Genomic DNA, 15994 nt, shown 5'->3' with positions numbered 1-15994 from the left:
TGTCTTTGCAGTTCCTCTATCAGCCACTAGAGGGTAGCATTGGGGCGCATTCACACCATGGATGTATTAGCACAGTTGAGTAACACACACCAGCTCTGTGACAGGAAGAACATCGGCGGTGAGTCAACTCTTCCCTGAGCTGTTGGGCGTGTCCCGTCATGCACCCCCCTCAAAAAAAATGCAGTCTGAGCTCACTTCCTGTACGTATGTGGCATGATGATTTTAAGCCCAGAACCAGGCAGTTAAAGAACCATACACATTCACCGATTCAGGCAGCTAAATGAGTTAGCATGGGCCACGATCACAATGACATTTCATCCTCGTATGCACTATTTGTTTTTAAGAAGGCCTATGTGACAGTAAGCTGTGTGGACATGTCTGCCTCCAATGTACGTGAACATAATATTCAAAGCACATCAGTCTGATTAAGGACAAGATCTTACTTGCTGCAGCTCCATCTTAAACACACAAGTAACCTACGTATTGCTGCAGAAAAAAACGTGGTTGCACGCCAGCATCTTAGATCAATCACAACCCAAAACATTTGACAACGGGAGGGGCAACTTCTTTTGCTCCAAAGGGGGCAGATCAGGCTGCAGTAGACTTCTGATTACAAGCACAGTGACTGAGGACACAGGAGGAAGCTTACCGTTCATCCATCCCATCCGTGTTTTCAAAAAAAAAAGAAATGCCCCACAAGAAGAGAGGCCATCATGGGCACCAAAAACATACAAAGGAGGAGAATAAAGAAGTAAGTTTTTTTTTCTCTCTCTTTAATTGCACGACAGACATATAAGGGCGAAGGGGAGCGGCAACTTTAGGCTCAACAAAGCAACAAAAAGTTGATTGTTTCCTTAAGATCCCAGGAGAAGAAAACAAATGTCACAATCATCCATGATGTACCGTGTGCACAGGGGACTTTCTAAATCTTCCATGTTGATGTGTTCACGTGACGTGCATGTGTTCAGGATTACTTGATCAATGTTAATGCATCACTGGGCAATCGATAAATGCTCGGTCAGCTGCTGCCTATGGAAGCAAAGCTGTTCACTGACAGGTCTTGTTTTCATAGTGTTTCATGCCTGTTTCTACATGAGCTGCGTCACATGCAACTTTTAGGGCATCTCCCCCCCCCCGCAGAGGAGTGGAGTGGAGTGGAGTCCTGTGTTTTATCTTGGAACAATCGAATTCCTTCTGAGGATGTGTGTATGTGTGTGTGTGTGTGTGTGTGTGTGTGTGTGTGTGTGTGTGTGTGTGTCTGTGTGTGTGTCTGTGTGTGTGTGTGTGTGTGTGTGTGTGTGTGTGTGTGTGTGTGTGTGTGTGTGTGTGTGTGTGTGTGTGTGATGATGGGAGTGTGTTTGTGGTGGTGGTGGGTGGTACTTTAAGTAGCCCATAGGTGCAGATTAGTGCTTGATTTTTCTTTCAGTTTACACGGAAGTATACTAGAGACCAGCTGGACATAAATTGGTTTCACAATAATCTGCCTGAGTTAGATGAAGTCTTGGCTACAGACATCTCCCGTGTTTGATAATTATTGAGTTGTGTGTGTGGGGTGTGGCACAGTGTTTGGAAGAGGCATGAGAGCAAAGATCCTGCTGTGAGAACAGGAGAGAGTGGCAGTGCAGTGTTGAACTCAGTGTTTCGCCTCCTGATCCCTCATGGCGTATGCAGCATTCTACAATTATGTCGTGAGTACATCTGCTTCCTTTAAACCCCTTTCTTTTCCTTTTTCTCCCTCTGGCAGTGGACTTTAATATCTCTTCGGTAAAGCTTGGCACATGCGGGGAAGCTGCTTGTGTTCTTTTTTTGTTTTGTTCGATCAGCAGAAAAAAGCAGCACACCTCTTCTGGAGCTGTTAAAGCTGTGTTGAGTGAATGATGTCTTAAAGTTGGCATCGGCTGCACAAGATAGCTTTGAATTAAAATTTCAGACAGTTTGTTTGCATAAGAGGGTGTGTTCCTGTTTAAGAGAGGCCGTTCTTATGGCTACAATCAGATGTTAAAATAACTTTCAGGCTCCTCTCAATTAACTTTTGTTTTCTCAATTTTACGTGTAATTTTAATCTCGTTTAATTTGTATTGCTTACACTGATACCTTCATTCATCAAAGTGCTAGTTGACTTAAAATGAAAAAAATCTCATAAGACAAGAATAAGCAACAAGCCGAAAGACTTGCACATGAAAGATTTTTCATCCCGGTTAATAAAATAAACTGCTGACACAATACGCCATAGAAGTCACTGCATCCTGTCCAGACGTTATTTTGAAATGATTGCCAAAGACTCATTCATGTCTCAAAGCCTTTGTATTGAAATAACAACTGGTTTGTGTGTGTGTGTTTGTATCTGTCGTGTGTGTGTGTGTGTGTAGAAAGAAGGAGCAGCTGCTTCCACACATGATGATGTCCAACAAAGTAGCAGGTTTACAGCCTCTTCTCACACTACAAGGCCCTGCTATGGCAAGGTATGGACTCCACCTGCTGTCTTACAGAATGTACAAAAGCACACCACAGACCTACAACACGGGGAGGTTTGTGTCTAAAGGTGCAACAGAAACTTATCTGATGGCTCGGGTTTCATCAAAACAGAGATTATGACTGAACCTTTAAGAATCAGAGAAGTTTAAGGATGAAAAAAAATGTGGGCTTGGTCATGAATAACTGGTACAGCGTACATGCGTAGCTGCAGATGAGTGCATATTGTTCTTGTGTTAAAGGACAGGCTGGCTTTTTAAGTATGTGAAGGAAGCTCTCTCAGTGTGTGTTTGTCTCCCTCTGCTGAGTGCAAGTGATGCTTGAGACGCCGTGAGCTCGTAAACGCTGACACACCAGATAAGAGCTGTCTGTCTGTGAACCTGCTGTCTGTGTTTTCACTCTGCTGAAGTAGTTGACCTTTGACACGCTACAATCCTGCCTTTTTCCCCCCACCCGTCGCCAAATCCATGTCTTTTTTGTATTGTCTCTCCTGCCCTGGAGTCACTTTCAGTATTCTGTTTTGGCATTGAGAAAGTTTCTTCTTTCTGACTGTTAGACTCACAGTAATCTACTGTAATGATTATGAAGAAATCGTTTCCTCGCAAGGACACTGAATACTTTAGAATTGGTCATCATCACAGAAAGGGTATATGTAATTTTCTAAGATTATTCCCACACCTTTCCCTCTAGAACCACTCATGCATGATCAATACTGTGAATGTACTTAAATGTGTTCAAAATAATTTAAAAGATGGCCAAAAGTTTTTTAAACGTCGTAGTTTTCCTGTCTTTTTGGCAAAGGAGTCAAATGTAGGTGACCCAGTGGGAGAAGTGATGGCAGAGTTCAGATAGCACTGACTGTAGTATGCACATGGGTCTATATATAAATAAGAGTGCCAATTTAGCGATGGAGTCCTGTTACATCTGTACACTTGTGGTGGTACTGGCAAACATGTTTGTGACAACATCTGACGTTTCCTTATTCATTTGCACTGCAGCTTTTATACACGGTATGTGTAATGATTTTTCCTCCGGTAGTCTTAAGCCAACGATGGGAAAAAAATAAAATAATTAGCAGCATCTGTACATGCCAAACAAGTGGTACAACATTCTACTTGTGTTTGGGAGGTTAAGAACTTTTGTTTCCCATGGTGCACCACATAGTTTTATAGGCTAGGTCGCTTGGCCCTTCACATAGGCAAAGGTGTGTCTGTCTGACATGCAGGGAGTGTGCCAATGCTGCGGTTACATGTGCCTGTGTTAGCGTGTGCACAGACATGTGCATGTAGGAGCATTTGCATAAGTGTACGTAAAATGATGTAGGGCCATGTACTTTATTTACCTTACTGTAAAAAATCACAAGAAAAAAGTTGAAATCTAAACCTGTAAGACTTCATTCCAGTACTGTGGCTGCACAGTGGCTGATCAGATTGAGTACCCTGCATCCTGACACTAAACTCTCCTGCTTCTATCTGGAAACGATTTGGAGACCTTTTGAATGCATTTATTTATTTAGATTCATTTATTCAGTCAAATTCTGTTGCCACAGGAGATCCCTGATTGCCATTTTGGATATTTTGTCAGTGAACCAAATAGCTCCACAGAGTGTGTTGACTGATGTGCTGACATGTGTACATTTTACCTGTTGGGCCAAGGCCCGAGTAGAATGGCCGTACTTTTATACCATTTTCAAGTAGTAATATATGAGAGCTCAAGCTAGCTATCAGTAGCTAAAATCAGTAGGATTGGTGCAAAGTTAGTGAAAAAGAAAACCCAGTTATTGCTCATATGTGTGTTTTTTTTAATGCACTGTATAGTGTTGTGGGAGTATTGGACATTGCATATTTCTCATATCATGCAGCAATAGTGCTCAATTATTGGCTACAAGGTGCAGTAGCAGGGAATTTTAATTTCCAGCTTTTCTCCCATCTATGTTGCTCTCTTAAAGCTCCACCCGCACATTTATTTTTTAACAATCATTAACACAATGGGCTGCAGGAACAGGACATTCACGCCTAGCTGGCCAATAAAAGTAGACTACATCATTGTCGTCTCCAGCTGAGGTGTGCTGCTGAAGCACAGGAGAAAGGCTCGGCCATCAGAGCACAAACTGACATCTCTGAAAGACTGTATTGTCTGCACGCCCCACCCAAGAACCTCCCAAAGGGAACGTCCGAACAATCTTATCTGAGGTAGAGCCTTCAAGCTATGACAGGAATTCACCTTACCTCTTTTTTTTTTTAAATGGCATGCGCACAATGAGAGCAAAGAGGTCGGCTTCAGATACACCTGAGTATACTTGTTCCACACAGTTCTGTGTTTGTGTTTCCGTGATAGGAGGTAGCTTGTAATGCTGTTTGTCCACTTTGGTAGTTTGCTGAATATGCTGTTTAAATAAAGCTCAAAGTAAAAGCTTGTCTGTTCAATGAAAAGAACTGCAGGTGAAGGTTCAGAAAGACAACACCCATGCCTTGAGCCGTAAGAACCATTAGTCATGAACTCTGCAGAAACACTCCCTACACTTTTGTCTCACCATAGTTATACTTTTTGCTACCTCAGAGATGTTTTGATGTGCATAATTGGAAACAAATCTTCCTCCATTTGCAAAAGAGAATTGTCCATCATTAGGTCAACCAGTTAATAGATTTGATCATTCCGACTTAGTGACCAGATTTTGAAAGAAGCAGAGTTGAATCGATGTCCTCATCGCTATTTCCCCACAGAGATTATGTCATTAAAAAATCGAGAGAAGACTCAAAGATTTCAGCTCAGTCGTGTTTCTCTTGGCACAAAAGTTGGCGCCTCCCTTTATTCTCACAGGCAATTAGACAGCCAGGCTGGTTGCACAAGTTTTTCTTTTATTGCTGCGCGTAAATAACAAGTGTGTACATAGATATGTGTGCGTCTCTATGCTTTGTGTGTGCTCCAGATGTGTGTGTATCTCTGGAGATCTGGGCGTGTGTGTGTGTGTGTGTTGATAAGAAGCTGGAATATGGTGTCAGATAAAGAAACGCTGCAAAAGTTTTAAGGATCAACCCATGCTTGTGATTTTAACGCATGTATGCCCTTGTGTGTGTCTGTTTGTATGTGTGTATGTGCACGTGTGTGTTTAAGCAGTATCTGTTACCTCTGAGAAGCAGCTCTCATGTGGCCCCTCATAAGGTGGGTGTCATTACCCGGTCGAGCTCACTTCCCTTTATAGCCCAGAGAGTTTACGGCCGAGCCTCTTGTGACTTCTACTTCTGAGCCCCCTCTGCTCCCTGACCACACCCCCCGTTGCTCCCTCCCTCCCTCTCTCCCTCCCTCCCATTTTCTCTCTCCTGTTCCCTTACCCGTGTGTCTGAAAACATGCTGCAAGCCTACAGAGCAGGCAGAGGCTGACAGACTTACACACACACTTTAAAGAGGCACTTTTTCAGCCAACATGGGCCAGATACTGACCTGGATCCGAGGCCCACGGGATGGCCCGGCCCTGCAGGATGTGTCCGTGGAGGAGCAGGTGTGTTGCAAACATGTGTGTCTCTATGTGTGTGTGTACTTCTTGTGCCAGAGTTTGTGCTGAGCGAGGAATCTGAAAGTGTCCACGTGTGTTAATGTTTTATTAAAGTAAGTCAGCCTGTGAGTTTACATGTCCATGTTGTGTTTGCACATGTTGTTCTTTTAGTCTGGTTTGATGTTTGTGTTTGTGTGTGTGTGTGTGTGTGTGTGTGTGTGTGTGTGTGTGTGACTGCCGACTTAAAGGGGAAACACACAGAAGGAGGAAAACCATCCTGGCTCTTGTCCAAGTCTGACCTCCCTTTTTTTTCTCGTCCCTGTCTCTCTCTGCTGGAATGTGAGTGACTTTAGAGTTTGAGTTTTGTAGAAGTGAGATGTTAAACCAAGGCCGGGACAAGGCCTGCTTTGTTTGCTATAAAAGTTGCACACAGACACCGGGGGAATGGAAATATTTATGAAGAGATGCTTTTTTTGAAATGTGATTTATTTATTGAAATAAAACAAGAACTTTTAACTTTTAAGTTTAGCTGGATTCAGACAGGGGTTTGAGTTTTTGGTCTCGCCCAAATAGCATTCTCCTGTGATAATCTGCAGCTGATCGCGCTATTTGAAAGGGTGTGTAACTGTAAAAAAAACTGAACTTGCAACTGAAAATTGCAAGTACTGTCGATAAAATCCAGAAGTGTGTTTGTCTGTTCTTACTTTTTTTCGATGTCTGAGGAAGAAAGTGCGACAGGCTGATATGTAACAGGCCTGCTGTGTCTGTCAGATGTCAGTACTTTGTTATCAGGGCTGTGTTAGTTTGCTCTGAGTCACGTTATGTGTTGAAGGTTAAAACGCGTCTTGCACACAGATAGCCAGCAGATCTATTGTGGGAGTTTTTGTTTTGTTGTGTTTTGGGCCCAAAAATCCCCTGCTCTGTCCCCAAGAAGTCTGCCTCCTCCGCATGTCTCCGTCCTTTGGCCCCATTATCATTTCACTGCAGGAAATGACCACTGCAGAAACATTTCTTTAACCTTTAGAACAAAGTATTAAAATAACAATAAGACAATAGATGGAACACTAGCTGATGTGTCCTGAACACTTCCCTGCTGTCAAACACACACACACACACACACACACACACACACACACACACACACACACACAGATATTTGACACATCAGTCTTGGTATTTGACTCTCGTGTTTTTATGACATGAAGCAGTCAACACTTTATTTTTAACACATCACTGGAATCATAAGTGATTTCTAGGTTCAGTCTTGTAATTCAGTAATACGGTACTTCTAACCTTTTTGAGAAATATTTGTCAGAACTAAGGACTATCATAAGAAGCTCAGTTTACTACATATTAAAATGTTCTTAAAGTCTCAAAGTCCTGCACTAAAGTTAATGCAGCAAAACAGCAGCAGGGATCTTCTCTGTAAGATTTTTAAAAATGTACTTTCATTCAATTATTTACTTGTAGATTTTGGCGACGCCTGTGGACAGAGCTCTCTTTGCTGATCTGGGCCTGTACATGCCTGTCACTCAGTGAATCTTTGCAGTGGAAAAATGTAAACAAAGGCTCTTTCATCAGCCTGCTGTACTACATCTAACTGGCAGCAGTGTTACCAAACATAAAAATGTGCCATATAGATATTATTCATCTTTTCGCTGATGGTCGTTTTTGCTTTTTCAGGACATACAGAAGCATCTATATTAATGTTAGCATGTTTCATAAGCAGCTAAAAACTGTAATGATGTTTAACAGTGTGTGACTAGTTGATACAAGGTTCCTACAGAGATTTATGACCTAGTCATAGTTGATGTTTATGAAAGTTGAATTTATGCTCATTGTTTGGTGGATATCGTGTGCACAACTTTACTGTTTTGGTTCGTACTCATGGCTCTCATACTTTCTATGCAGCTGTTTTTAGTGTTGTATTCTCTAAAAAGGTTTTTGCACGCAGCCTTCCCAGCACCAACCAGCAGACAGACATAGTTAGGAACTGAACATTATGTAGCAATAAGCAGATACTAGATGGTTGAGGAGTTGGTACAGAGGCAAAAACAAAGCAAAAATATTGGACTTGGATCCACTATGTGGCCAGAAACAAGACACTAAATGAAGTGTAATGTTACTCTATAACTCATGGTTCTGTAATCAGGCAGCTGTTTGCTGTATTCCATCAATGTTGAGGTTGATATTTCATGTTTTGGCCGCCAACAATTTGTCAACATTTTTTGCAACTGCAGGGTCAAGAATGTTCAGTAAGTATTGACACAACACATTGACACAGCTCTTTTTATACAATTAATGCCGAAAACTGTTAGCGCTAATGTCTGCTCAACCACAGGAGGAGAAAAATATTCTTACTCCTTTATGTACTGTCAGCTCTCCACATGCAACATCTTAACCGGCGAAATGTCTACTGTAGGCCAATCTGTCAAATAAATGTGAGGTGTAACAAGCACACTATGAGTCCCTGAAACATGGCAAACTCGTACAGTATCAGGCGGGGGGATAAAATTGAAAAATGGACATATAGTATATTGAAATTGTTCTTTATTACAGTGCCTGAGGAAGCTTTTGACTTTTATACCATTGACCTGAAGTGAAAAAGTTGGTCTCCAGTGCAGATTCTGTTGACTTACTGATGAAATGAAAGTCCTAGGTCAGGCCTGTACATGTTTCACCGTCAGGAAATGACAAATCAGGACTTAAATTTCCCCTTGGTTATCCTCTGATATAAACAACAGACCGAAGAGATTAGGCAGCATGAGCCACAGGTCATGTTCAGTTTACTGACCTGACATTGTAAAGTTATATATTTACTCTACCTGTATGGAGCCGATTGAGTGTTTCTGAATGTTAGAAAACACTAAATGAAAGATGACATGTTTGAAATAGTCTCGAGGGACTCATCTGTATTGATGGGATGCTTCAGCACGTGGCTCGCTGTAATAAACCCTCAGGCTGTGTGTGTGTCTGTGCCAGAAAGGGAGGGCAAGCACACTGTGTACATGGTGAGCATAAACACACAGATATTTTGTTGACACATATCCTGCACAGCTAAATATTATCCTTCCATTTCCTGTTAAATGTGTTTTAAAATGCCAGTGTTTTTCCTGTCACGTGTTATTTCCCAGCACGCATCAGGACTTGTTAGATTTCTCACTTCACCGTCAGCGTGGCCTTGAGTTCTCTGCTGAGAAGTTTCTCTCAGATGTTTTCGTAACACATCAGTTATATAAAAGCAGCTGTGGGAGAGTCTCCGGGCCTCCGAGCTCACCTGAGAATCTGCTTCCGATCTTTCTGAGTTCAGTTTGTTTGAATCTGCAACGTTTGAGGAAAAAGCCACATGTTTTTATTTTTTTTAAAGACGAATAGAGATAGATATGAAGATTGAGCAGATGCACTTTAGAAAGAAGTCCACTTGAAATTGATGTAACATAATGATCGATATTCTTAGTATTAAGAATCAAGAAGCGTATTCTTTGAAATTCTGACAAAGGCCTTAATATGCCTATATTTGATTGTTGTTTTTGAGATGCAGAGATTTATTTAGCCTCATCCTGTAAGGTGAGACTGTAATGTGTGGTTTATTTACTGTGAGTTAGAGGTATTTCCTCATATGCACACAGTGAGGAGTCTGGGTGGCAAGAGAAAGTATCAGTTTTCTGTGAGTGTTTCAGTGTATGATGAAATGGGAAGTGTGCGTCAACAAAGCAGGGCTAAATTTAGAGATCGTACGTGGACATGCAGCTGAGCAAAGGACACGTATAGTTCACTGAGTGTGGGGGATATAGATGCACCCAAGGGACCGGAGAGGGACACAGGGGAAGCTCTCCTGATATTAGAATATAAAACTAGTCCACAGGATAAAGATGCACTGAAGTCATTTTTCTACAGTGTTAAGTGAACCAAGCTGTCAAATGTATACAATCATTCTTTTATGTTATCTGAGTGTCATTCTGATTCAGCTTTGTGTATACAGACAGTGCTGTCTATCAAAACCATATCCTTCACATCAACACAAGTTAATTCCATTTCAGATATTCACTTTTGTTCCTTAAATTACATAACCAAGCAAAGAAATGACACTCAAAGCAAAAAATAGAGATATTCATTGCAATGGAATGCCTAGTTTAAACAGATCTCCATTAATGGAAAGTTTGATATGCAACTTTCAGAGTCGATGTGAGGATGTCATACGTCAGCACCAGTCTCTCAAACCAAAACAAAGCTGTCCTCTCAGCCCACCGCCTCCCCTCCTATCCCACTACTCACTTGTTGTTCCAACCAAGTGCAGCCGTTTCTACAAGAGATTTCAATTCAGATATGTAGCCCAATTTTATACTAAAAAAGGATTTTTCTTCGGGTGGAAGTTCTCTTGGTTCTACTTGAATTGTTTGCTTGCGACAAATCAGTCATTACCCCTACTAACATTTGGATTGGGGGGGGGGGGGGGGGGGGGGGGGGGTTCACATGAATAAAACATGTTGGAGCCTCTGAGCGAAGCATTAACAAACTGAAGGAAGCCTCATCACGTCCTGCATGAAGACAGAGCTAAGAACAACAAGCCCAAGTCACTCTTTATTTTAAGAAGGATATATCATATTTGCTATATTTAAAATGGTGACACTACAGTTAGCTCTATACTGTTCAACAGTGAGCAATATATGATAAGAGCTAAAGTACTTCTTTTGTTTGTGTTTCTTGCTCACCATGGCCAGTACTCTCTCAGCAATCATTGTTGATTCATATTTCTTTATGTTTCTGCCAAATATGACATTATCAACCCTTTATGGAATATGCAAGAGTGGGTTTTTATTCATCCATCACAGGAGTTATAATACAGTTTACTTTCAGTTTGCATTGATTCTGGCACCCCCTGTTTACAAACTTGTACTTAGTATTTTATCTTTACTGATCTTTATCGGTATACAAATTGTATTAAGAGCTGTCTTTCTAAAGGCCTTTATTAAGAGATAAGACAGTGAATAGAGTCAGATTCAGGGAGTGAGAGAGAGAGGGGAATGACATGTGGGCAAGGAGCCACAGGTCGGATTTGAACCCAGGCTGCCCGCTTAGAGGACTACAGCCTTTGTACTTGTACACTTACCGATACACTACTGGCACTCCTCTAGCTGTCTTTTAACAGTCAAATGTATCAGATGTAAAACTAAAAAATGCATTCACATCACACTACAGCATGTCGCTATCTGTTAATCTTAGTTACTAACTACATATTTTCTCCTGAGCTCTATTTCCTAACTGTGGACTATACATGGATATATTCTAATGACTAATGAGAAAAGACAGGAGGAGTCAGAAGTTGAAGAAGTAAATGAACAACAGTTATGAGGTGTGGCAGGTCTGTATCATCAGTGGTGTATGTGTGGGTGTGTTTGAGAGCATTGTGTAATGTGAGAAGTTGAAGAGACCTAAATCAAACAAACAGTGCAGGCGTTGGTCTGGCTGGTGGAGAGAGGGAGAGAGAGAGGGGCGCAGGAACATTGCTTTCATATCCTAGGAAGAGCAACAGGCCTCCAGATCGAGCAGAATATGACAACAACTTTTCAGCATCTGAAAGAACAGATATGTACATGAAACACAGACAAACACTCTAAGCAGGGGCTGCCACAACAACAACAAGTAACAGTGATGATCATCGGTCACATGCTAATGCTAGCTAGGATGCCATTGTGTGAATAGCGTCTATACCAGTGGTTCTCAACTGGCGGGTCGGGACCCAGAGGTGGGTCAAGGAGCCATTTTAAGTGGGTCGCGAAAGTTTGCCTGGAAAAAAAACTTGTGTAGAAAAGCCTATGAAGCGCTTTTAATCATGTTCGTTTTGTTTAGTTTATTGCGTCTGTCACGTTTTGTACCAACTGAGGTCCAAACTACACAATTTTTCAGTAAATTAATCTGATTGGTCAAAATATATCACAGATTTTGGGTCGCAATTTTTCCCGGAGGAGTTGGTGATGGGTCCTGATGCAAGACGAGTTGAGAACCACTGGTCTATACATCTAAGGTTTGAAAAGTCCAGTGAAAGCAAATGCATGTTGACCTGCAAGTTACAAAGTAAATTTATGAAGGTTGATCATTTAAAGCTGTTACATTTAGAGGCCTTCAAAAGTTGATGGTGAATGTGTGTTTAAATGTTAAATCAGTCTGAATGTGCTGACCATCATAACACCAACAATCCCTGGTCATTTCCACCTCACTGTGTTTAAGAGAGTGTTGGTCAGGTTTATCAAGTTATCCTGGTTACTCCGCTTCATTATCCCTGGTTGTCTTGTATACTTTGACAAGTTTTTTAAAATGGAAAGTTGCATCCCTGTAACAAGTTCCCACTGAGATTCATTCTGGCAGCTTCTGCTATCACAAACAGATAACAACTGATTCACAAGAACTTTGAGGTAAAACATGCCTCTGCGTCTCTATCTATGTTTACCAGTGAGGTTTCATGTGAAATACTTTTGACTGTGATCTCTTGCCAGAAAAAAAAAAGTCTGCATCAGTCCTGTTTTTCAGTGAGAAACAGAATCAAGACTACAAACTAACCCCCCCCCCCCTCTACATTTCTGACTGGTGGAGGCCTCTGGTTGGTTGTGCTCTTCGTCTGCTTAAGCTCCTGACATGTCGACAAAGATCAATGTTACCAGGGGTTTTAGTTTGTTAGGGAATGTGTTTGGATTCAGCACAAGCAACAGTTCTTTTTCTCACAAACATAAACACTCACAGGGTCAAAGACACAAAAGCTGGCTCTGTTCAGTCAGTCGTAGCAAAACTGTTAGAGAAGATTTATTTTGAAGGTCTCAAAACATAAACAAATATTCCTGACAGGGAGATGCCAAAGCAAGGATCTGTAGAAGGTCCTCTTGTCCTTTTAAAACATGTTTTTAGACAAACAGAAAAGGATGCAGGGACACCAGACTAATTATTTAGCAAGAAAATGCCAAATTCCTCGTTCATTTTTGAATGTAATTTCATTTATGCATGACCAACATGGTGTCCTTTAATTATCACTTTGTCATGGGCTGATGTTTTAACAAGTTTATTCATGTCAGAAAATGTTCCCCAAAGACAATAATATTCTAAAAAAAAAATGCTCTCATTGTTTACATTCTTTCCTAATATATCAACAAATGCCATGATCTAATTCCTGGGAAAATATACACAGTTAATACAACCCAAACACATTCAAACGGTTATGCTTCTCCTAACTTCTCTGCTTTAAATAAATCAAACATTTCTGAACAGGCTGTGACTGTTTAAGTTGTCAAATCTATATGTTTCAAAAGTAACACATTGTTTGAAGTGACACTGCATTATTGAAGACAGAACCAATGCAGCAGACAACAATCATTTGTCCAGTGTTGTGTTCATTCAGTATTTAACATCACACAGACAGACACAGCGAGCCTCCACAGCAGCTCCAGACTCCACTCACACAATCCTCCGTTCATTTTCATTCAAGTGTTAGGATTATTTTTAGACAGAAGGAGGTGCTGTTCTCCAAAGCACCCCCCCCCCCCCCCCCCCCACTTCAGCAGGTTCTAAGGTGTGTGTGTGTGTGTGTGTGTGTGTGTGTGTGTGTGTGTGTGTGTGTGTGTGTGTGTGTGTGTGTGTGTGTGTGTGTGTGTGTGTGTGTGTGTGTGTGTGTGTGTGTGTGTGTGTGTGTGTGTGTGATCATGTAAAAGTTACACCACCACAACATCTGGCTGAAGTCTAACAGCTGTATTTCCTGTCTGCTACTTTGTTCAGGGCCGAGAAAACTTGTCTGAACTCTTTTTTTAAACTGTCTTCTTTCTTAAATTCAGTTTTTCTTCTCCTCTGTCCTGACTGTCTCTGGGTGCGGTTTGTACTCCATGATGTGATGTGATCCCTCCTCCCTCTCTTCTTTTCTTTCTAACCACTGTGTTGCTTGAGTGGCTCTGCAGCCTGGATTCCTGAGCAGTGAGTCTATCTGACACACCCAGACGCTGCCAAAAAGCACTTCTCCTTCAAATTCACTCCTGCCTCACAGCTGCTCCATCCTCCAGCTCTGCCTCCATTAAAAAAGCCTTCCTCTACTTATCTTGATGTAGGCCATCATGTCTGTTATCGAAGCCTTAAAGCCCGCCCCTGCCCAGCCCAAAGTTTCCCTCGAGCTGACTTTATGTATTTTTCCTGGCAGACTGTGAGCAGTGGGTTGGTCTTTTTGTGTCTGACTGTCCAATCTGACTGAGCCTGCTCTGCTGCCTTGAGCCTGAGGAGGCGGAGCTCTGAGCAGCACAGGCTTGTTGTGCTGCTTTGAAATAGGCGGAGCACCAAGCTTGGGTGTGTATGTGTGTTTACATGTGTGTTTCTGTGTGTGTTTGACATAGAGTGTGGATTAAAGTGCTTCATCAGCGGGAATCTAAGGTGAAGCAGCCTCAGGAGAGCATCTCTGTAGTACACATAGCTGCATATATAGAGGATACACACTCACAATCACACCTATGGTATGTATCTGAGCAGTATTTCCCCTTCCTGAATGCTCTTTTTGTAACTGTATGTGTGTGTTGAAGGCCTTCCTGTTTGACTGGCACCTGTTGAATCACTTTGATGACTGTTTTACAGCAGAGCAGTGTTTTGAGGCTTTTTGGTGATGTAGGCCTAATCCAACAGCAGCTCTGCATGTCGTGTGAACGTGATGAAAAAGCAGCTTATGGTGAAGAAGCTTGCTGCCTTTTGTTGTGCTAAGTTTTAAGAAAGTTGGCAGAAGATTAAAAAGATTGCTTGTGCTGCTGCTATCGACACATAAATGGACCCTAAGAGCTGTTGTAGCCAAGGTAACAACAAAATACACAGTAAACAACCAACTGTGCACAAAGACTAAAGGGTACTAATGTTCTATTAATATGCCGTCAGGGTCTGATGTTGACTCATAATGTGGCTTCAAACAATTGGATTTAACAGGCTTCTGTAAACCAGAGGTTTTTGTATGTTAAAGAAGTGTGTGTGTGAGTGTGCAGGCTTCAGATACACACTGACACGCATATAGCACAAATACAGCTAAATTCAAGATCAAAGTATGTGCTCCTATGCTTGTGCTCCAATTGTAGCGCTCTTAAAGTTCCGAATTTGTTTCTCCTGGATTACTTTTCTGGGGAGAATATTCTAAGAAAATAGAACGCTTACTGCAGTAGGTTTGACTGATGGCTTCACTCACTTTACCCAGCTGTCTGTTTGCTCTCTAAACCTCCCCTGCAGCAACACTGTTTATCCTCATGCAGCTCTGCCCTGAAACTACGGTCACACTTCTGCTCCACATTCTTGCCTTGTAACCCTGACTTTAGCCTTCGTCATTTCAGCCACTCGTCACCAAGGTGATCCACATTGTTACAACTGACCATTCAGACGAGCTGCTTGTGCTATTTTGAAGTTGTTAGCGGCAGCCTGCTAGGAGCTGTTTCCAGCCTTATTCACATGTGCATGTCTGTGGTTTGTCGGGCGCGGTCAGGCATTAGTCATCAGTTTTCTTTACAAGCACAAGCTACACACAGCTTCAAACACTGTTGTTGTCATGAGGCCTGCGTATACTGCATTGTTTTCTCACTTCTGATGGACAAATACACTGTGAGCTATGTGTCATGCAGAGAATCAAGTTTGAATGCATGCTCAGACTGTAAATCTGTCCTCTGAAACAGGAAAAGAAGGACTCAGTCCTCGAGCACATCAACAGTTTCCTTCTAAGACGTGTCAGTCTGACCCGGTTTGAAATGAGCAATGGTTTCATATGGCACCCTGCCGTTGTTATCACTCTATAAAGACTTGTGTCTATTTTGACCTCTCTCGCTCGTGTTTCAGCCGGCAGGGTGCCCAGCTCTCCCAGAATGACCATGACGCTGCAATCAGTGTCTGTTGGTCAGTGTCGTCCTCACTGGTTTCTACCACAGTAGCTTTTAAAGCACTGAGGTTCAGTGTATGCACATGCAGACTGTCTGTGTATGTGTCTCACGATAGGAAATATGGTCAAGCCGTGAAGTTTTTGTACACAAGATTTTCTCC

At 41.9% G+C, this 15994-nt stretch overlaps 1 protein-coding gene across 35 annotated transcripts in view; it reads left to right on the top strand.

Moving 5' to 3' along the window:
• The first annotated feature begins 589 nt into the window (after positions 1 to 589).
• Positions 590 to 15994, top strand: part of cast (calpastatin) — a 39869-nt gene continuing 24464 nt past the window's right edge. For 4 of the 35 annotated variants that reach the window (XM_065954611.1, XM_065954606.1, XM_065954609.1 and 1 more), the window contains exon 1: positions 5791 to 5971. In XM_065954611.1, coding sequence (XP_065810683.1) covers positions 5897 to 5971 — 75 coding nt within the window. In that variant the 5' untranslated portion in view covers positions 5791 to 5896. Of the gene's footprint in view, positions 752 to 1390; positions 1689 to 2369; positions 2463 to 5787; positions 5972 to 14322; positions 14446 to 15994 lie in introns of those variants that run through there. The other 31 variants (XM_065954612.1, XM_029280076.2, XM_029280073.2 and 28 more) reach the window with 18 other exon arrangements.

The sequence above is a fragment of the Labrus bergylta genome, chromosome 5 (genome assembly GCF_963930695.1).
Source record: "Labrus bergylta chromosome 5, fLabBer1.1, whole genome shotgun sequence".
Lineage (NCBI taxonomy): Eukaryota > Metazoa > Chordata > Actinopteri > Labriformes > Labridae > Labrus > Labrus bergylta.
This window is presented reverse-complemented; position numbering and strand designations above follow the sequence as displayed.